Here is a 7,286-nt window from a genome sequence, read left to right on the forward strand (position 1 = left end):
ATTTGTACAATTCTTTGATTTTAAAGGATTTTTGTAATATTTTAATTTTATTTTTATTGATTGTTAAATAAACAATTTTATTTAACCTAATCAGTGTTGCAAGCTTTGGTCTATAACACCTTTGTTAAAAGTGCTTGTGGAGAATTCTCATCAGTGCGTTCAGTTTCAGATGTAAAGTGAATGTGATGCTTTGCTGCCACCTACAGTCCAGGATCCTGAATGCACTTTGCTCTTCAGATATACAAACAAATTGGTATTATACAAAGGGATTTATTATTTTAAGTGTTGGCTTAAGGATAAGGTCTGGTATCATTGTATTTGTTGTACTCTTAATTTGGTGCAAAGCAATGCAGAAGACGTAATGAGACGAATGGTAGGATAATGGGCCAATAATAATAATAATAATGATTATTTGACAGTCTGGGCAGTTTTTCAAGGTTGTGTTTATATTATCATGACCTTCTGTTGATAATTTAGAATATAAAATATCTAAATATACTTTTTAAATCGTGAAGAGGGAAGTGGAAGACAACTGTCTGCAAGGTAGGACTACAAAACAACTACAGTAGACAGTAGACACTCAAACCCACTAGTTAGATCTTGTGTGTATATATACACACACAACACACCCCCCCCCCCCCTTTTCGTGTTAGTTGATGTTAGAAAAATGTGGACTACAACTGTAAACAGAGAACCACTTTGTTTGGCACACTGAAAAATCAAATGCAACAGCTCAACCATGGATTACTAATAATACAGCCATGTTATGAAAGAGGATGGAACGCTGTGTGTTGGTGGGCAATATGACAACAACTACAACTTTATTGGCTGCTCCAATACATCCCTATAGCCTTCCATCCTCCAGGATAAGTGGTTTTTAAATGTAAACAACATGTATGTTTACATTTAAAAACCACTTATCCTGGCATTGCATTTGTGTTTTTAGTTGATTTTTAAATATTCATATCTTCACACTTCACATCACCATGGAGACATGTATACATACATGTCTCCATGGTGATGTGAAGTGCTTTGATGACAAGGGTTGCATTTGCAGTGTGCCTTTGAACTTCTGTTATATACTTAGAGGAGACAGGCAACAAACACAGAGAAAATATAAATTCTGCAAAGTCAACATGAATGTGTACACAGATCTCCGTGAGCAGGGGCTGCTCTGCGATGCTGTCATCAGAGTGGAGGATGATGACTTTCCCATCCACAGAGTCATCTTAGTGAAGTACCCTTACTTCAGGTGAACTGATTATCTCAATTTTAAATTAATGTGTTAGTAACCTTTACATGAGAGACAAAAACAAGGATTTGTTGTAGTTTATGATGTGAGTGTTTGGAGATTATTCACTGCAATCTTGTTTTTATAGCTTACAGTGTTTCAGTGTGTTTGCTGATATTGTTGTGATGACTTGTCAGCTGGGGAAAATAACCTCATAAAGAAAGCAGCAGCCGTCCTTAATGTTTTAACTTGACAAAAAAAAACCAGTGAACAAGTGTGTGTTAATCTGCTGGCCCCAGGTGGGACTTGGATGATATGACATGTTTGACATGTTGACATTAAAGCATCTAATAGTGATTTCTCCCTCTATAGGCTCAAACTTATTTTATCTTAAACTTAAACTTGATGTATAGTTTAGAAGTCATAAGTGAATTAGATAATGTTACTGCAATCAGATTTAGACCTTTAACTAGACTGTTGAATAAAGTTACCCATAAATTCAACAGTAACTTAGTGACTAATTTTAGTATCTGTTTTAAAAAACATAAAAGTGGTGTATAATGTTGTGGAACTTTTTCTGTGTCTTTCAGAGCTCTCTTCACATGCTTGTCTGAAGCTGACAACAATGTCTACAGTATTCCTGACATATCCTCAGACATGATGAAGCTTATCATTGAGTTTGCATACACCGGCTCTGTTAACATGACAGAGTCCAATGCACGGAGGCTTTTCATGGCAGCTTATTCCCTTAATATAGTGAAGCTGGTGCAAATATGCTGCAGCTTTTTTGAAAAGACGCTCCGCCCAGACAACTGCATCGGCATCTGGCAGTTCACAAAAAACTACCACGCCCCTGAACTGCAGCTCAAGGCTTTCCACTATGTCCTCAGTCACTTTGAGGAAGTGGCTTTTGGCGAAGAGTTCCTGCAGCTCTCGGCCCAGGATGTCAGTGACATCATCAGTCGTGACAACCTCAATGTGAGACAGGAGGCAGCTGTGTTTGAGGCCATCATTCGGTGGATCACACATGAACCTAAGAAACGAGAAGAACACGCAGCTTTTCTCTTGTCAGAGGTACTTAATATTATATATTCTAATTTTCATATTATAGGTTAATCTATTTTAAAACAGTGACTGAAGCCAACCTCAGCCCATTAGAGGGTTATCAGTTATTAGATGTGCTCCATGTCATGATGATGGCCAGTACAGCCTTTTTTTACCCTTTTATAGGCCAGAAGGTGCGACATCATCTATTCTGATGAGGAGAATTTATGCAAATCATCATCTTTTCCAAAACCTTACCAAGCATTTGTGGTGTGACAACCTACCTATGAAAGAGCAAAACATGAAAATATAAGAAAACGAAACAAAAGTTACTAAACCTCCTGTTAAAGCTGGGTGCTGGCACAAGCATTTATAATAATGTATTACAGGTACATTATTAGTAAATTATGTACAAGTACATAAACTAATAAGGAACATAAACATGTAATGCTGGCTATTTGCATAAGCTTTGTGTGCAGGTTAATGCAACTAAGACAATCAATAAGCTGATAATGATACTATGACAGATGAAGGGGGGAGAGTAATGAGAGGAATGAAAAAAACATACTAAGGATAAGACTTTAAAGAGGGCTCAGTCCATCCTGACCATCCTTGGTACTTACTTACTAAAAGTACAAATACCCAGCAAAATATATACTCAAGTAAAAGTAGAAGTGCTACATCAACAATCCTACTTTAGTAAACGTACTGACTTTTTCATCTTAAAATTAAAATGGACAATGTGTAGTTAATTTACATTTTCAGTACCAGAAGCAGCTATGGACAGGGGTCTGTGTGTCATGAGGCAGGCATTCACCATTTTTACTGCGTAAGAATTCCTGCTGTAGATTAATGTTATGATTAATGTTAATTATGGATGGATTTGTGTTAGCAGACAGTATGCATCTCCAGTATGCGACTATTATTTTTACTTAAATAAAGTATAAATACATATAAATTTACTTAAGTACAGTTTACAAAGTACAAATACTTACAGTAGTTACATTCCACCACTGAGCCTGACTGACTGCCACGATGTAGAACAAAGAGAATGAAGATCTCGTTTGTTCCGGTTGCTAATAGCATTCCAAATAACTGACCATTATTTTATTGTTTTACTTGTTGTATTTATTGTGATGTTGGTTTAGAAACCATGATTTTTTATGTGTTTTTATTTATTCTGACACAGACTGTTAAGTTGTATCCTTTTTATTCTCTGTATTGTTGTAGGTCAGGCTGAGCACGATGCCTACAGAGTACATACAGAGTCATGTGCTGTCCAATAAGCTGGTGACAGACAACTGGATCTGCCAGACCATGGTCTCTGAGGTCGATTGCAAAGACAAAATCCTCGGTCGGCCTCGTCTGCCTTCTGCCATCCTATTGGCCATTGGAGGCTTGAAGAGCAGCAAGGATCTACCTATAGGCTCTATCTATAATGTAATCGGGGCATTTGACGTCCGTGCAAATCACTGGATGAACATAAACCTTTCTGAGCTTCCTCGGTCCGATCATGGTGCAGCCTTCCTCGATGGGTATGTCTACTGTGTTGGTGGCTTTGACAAGGCGTTCACAGCCACCAATGATGTGCGCAGGTTTGACCTGAGCACACAGACATGGCAAGAGGTGGCACCGATGTACTATCGCCGCGATACTGTGAGCGTGACTGTGCTGAACGGGTGCATCTACGCCATAGGAGGCTATGATGAGCACACATATCTCAGTAGTGCTGAGTTCTACCAGCCCAAAACCAACCAGTGGCTTGAAATTGCACCCATGCATGAGCAGAGGAGCGACGCCAGCTGCACAGCACTCAACGGCAAGGTGGGTGGAACACAATGGAACATAATAGAGAACAGAAAGATTTGTTTACAAAACACTGCTGCCAGTTTAAGCCAACAAAAATGACAATTTCTTATTGTCCCCCCCCATCCCCCCTTTTTGTATTCAGATCTACATATGTGGTGGATATGACGGGAATGAGGAACTGCAAACAGCAGAGTGCTACAACCCAGAGACCAACCAGTGGACCCTGATCTCTCCCATGAGCAGCCGGCGCAGTGGAGTAGGAGTTATTGCATACGACAACCATGTTTATGCAGTAAGTGCATGAAAGAAATGTGTGACCAGCTTTCATCAGCGGTTTAAAGCAGCTAGTTTCTACTATGTGACAATTGAATTGATAAGTGATGCATCTTCTTCTCATCTTTGACTCCAAAGGTTGGTGGCTCTGATGGAACAAGCTTTCTGCAGACTGCTGAGGTCTACAACCCTCACACCAACACCTGGCGCAACGTGTCCTCCATGATGACCCCCCGCTGCAACTTTGGCATTGAAGTGGTTGAGGACCGGCTCTTTGTTGTCGGGGGCTTCAATGGCATCACTGCCACCTCTACTGTTGAGTACTATGACAGTGAGACGAATGAGTGGTCTCAGGCCTGTGACATGGACGTCGGCCACATCGCTCTGAGCTGCTGTGTGCTTTCTGGTCTTTCCAACATGGCCGACTACACCATCCCTCGTGATTCATGATTTCTTGTATAAATATGAATGAATGAAGGAATGAATGAATTATTGTATGAACAGAGACTGAGAGTCATTGTTTAGCAGTTTCCAGGGCTTCTGTTATGGACAGTCTGCTGTATTTCTTACCTGATTTCATCCCCCTTCTCTGTAGTTCTGATAGTTGGCTAACTATCTATCTATCTTGTCATGATCCTGGGTTTGGTCCTTGTCTTGTTTTCATATTGTTTATTTTGTTATTTAGTTATAGGTTTATTTCTTGTCTAGTCTCCTCCTAGTTTCTTCCTCCTCCCTGATTGATCTCACTTGTGTCTCGTCTCAGCCCCTATTTAAGTCTCATGCTCCCCTTTGTCTTTGTCAGTTCATTGTTTGTCACTCCCTCGTCCGTCCTCCCCTGGATTAGATCTCATTGGTTTGTTGTTTTTTTTTCCCTTTTCTTTTTACTTCTTTGATTTTGAATTGTTCTGGACTGAGTTTTAGTTTAGTTATTTTTTGTCCTCTGGACTGTTTGGCTTTCATTAAAGGTCACCTTTTGTTTTACTTTACTTTTGTCTGCATTTGGGTCCTATTTCTGCACATGACACACACACACACACACACACACACACACACACACACACACACACATATATATATATATATATATATATATATATATATATATATATATATATATATATATATATATATATATATATAGAGAGAGAGAGAGAGAGAGAGATGACAACAAGGAACTGTTGGAATGCTACTACATGAGTAACCCCAGCACATGAAGTGGATGTGGGACCTATGGAAACTTTCGAAACCCACCATCTACACTACAGCCAAAACATCTAGTGGCTCAGTGTTCCAACATCCACAAATGACAACTGCTATCACAACTAGAGATTGATGAAATACAACACAACACAGGGGGGGGGGACAACATCATCCTCACCCGAGATTGGGTACCAAGCCCCCACCTGCTCAACGCAAGAGCAGCTGACCTGAGAGACAAGATCATGGGCAAGATGGACACCTGGAACCTCCACAGCCAGTTACCAAGACTAAGCATACGTTGACTAGTCCACTTACCCCATAGTGGGATTCATCACAACTATAGTTCCACATCTTTAAGGACGATGATTCGCACCATTATGGTGAGATAGGAATTTATTAAATGACAAATCAGGGGGAAGAAAAAGGTGGAGGACAGAGAGGGAGAATGCAAACCGTGCAATATATTCAGAGAATCCTGACAACGTTGTGTCGTTCAGTACTCTGCTTCTCCTAGCATGCAGTGTCTATCACAGTTTTGCTTAAATTTCTAGCTGTCTTCTGTTGTGTGTGTGTGTGTCTTCTCCACCATCCGTCAGAGTGGGACTCGGGCTGTCAGGGCGGGCTCCTCCTCTGCAGCTGCCGTACTTCATTAGGGGCCATCAGCTGAGCTCAGTGCTCCACTGTCAGAGTCAGACTTCTTCTGTTTTCTCATTCCTCCTCCTCTCTTTGCACTTTCTCTGCGCCCCCCACCCCCCCATCCACCCACCCACCCTCTCCCTCCTTTACAAACTGTCCCTCAAGCTCACTCACATTCTTCAACTCTCAGCCTGATTTCTCACTGTCAACTTACCTCAGCCTTTTCCTTCTTGCTCTACATCCTCTCTCTGCCCTATCCTCCATTTCTTTTTTTTTTTTTATCACTTCCTAAATTTCTTTAGGCATTTCAGGAAATCTATTTTCTCTTGAAACCACAATCAACCAACCTTTTTTTATTTCACACAAATATCAATGCCTTGAGGATTTTTCTCTACAAACAGCATCATGGATGTGAATTTAATGCATTATTTTTAGTAGTAGCCTACATAGAAGGAAACCCATATTAATCCCCATATAGTTAAATCTTATTTCTGTCAATTTTGAGAAGATTTGTAACATCAGCTACTTCAAACGTTGCTGTAGTTCACTTGATATGGAGTAAAGGGTGCAAGCCATGACACTACATTAAACTAGTAAAGCTACATAAAGCTACTACTACTTGCCATATGTGGGTGCTGGGTTTTGCGAAGTTCGAATTACGATTTTACGAGGTGGCCTTGAATGCATCACCTGTGAAGCGCCTATTACTAGAAACACCTGTGACTAACAAGGCTGCTGGGAGCTGAACGGAGTGCCTGAAAGTTTGTGGTTAAGTGACTAAAAGAAGGCAAGACAAGGATGCAAATTGATTTTATATCCGAATAACGATGTGGAGTGTGCAGAGCTGCATTTAATAACTTCAGAAAAAAAAGACTGAAGAACTGGAATAAAGTTGTCCCTGAGGATACCTACAAACAACAAGCACGTTTGCTTCATATGTGGTGAGTCAACATGCTTTATTTTTTTTTAAGACTAAATAAATCATGTTTTCAGTGCTTGTTGTGGCGATTGATTGTTGATTTATTCATGTTTTTGTGTTTTTTTTGTAATTCTGCCACAGTCACAGTAATATTTTGCCCAATATGAGGATATA

At 40.0% G+C, this 7,286-nt stretch overlaps 1 protein-coding gene across 1 annotated transcript; it reads left to right on the forward strand.

Moving 5' to 3' along the window:
* Positions 1-1,136: 1,136 nt before the first annotated feature.
* LOC114451197 (kelch-like protein 10) lies at positions 1,137-4,807 on the forward strand. Its single transcript, XM_028429772.1, has 5 exons — positions 1,137-1,252; positions 1,822-2,305; positions 3,563-4,099; positions 4,227-4,376; positions 4,496-4,807. The coding sequence occupies exons 1-5, from the start codon at positions 1,137-1,139 to the stop codon at positions 4,805-4,807; spliced, it is 1,599 nt and encodes a 532-aa protein (XP_028285573.1).
* Positions 4,808-7,286: the final 2,479 nt, after the last annotated feature.

Source organism: Parambassis ranga, chromosome 18, assembly GCF_900634625.1.
Source record: "Parambassis ranga chromosome 18, fParRan2.1, whole genome shotgun sequence".
Lineage (NCBI taxonomy): Eukaryota > Metazoa > Chordata > Actinopteri > Ambassidae > Parambassis > Parambassis ranga.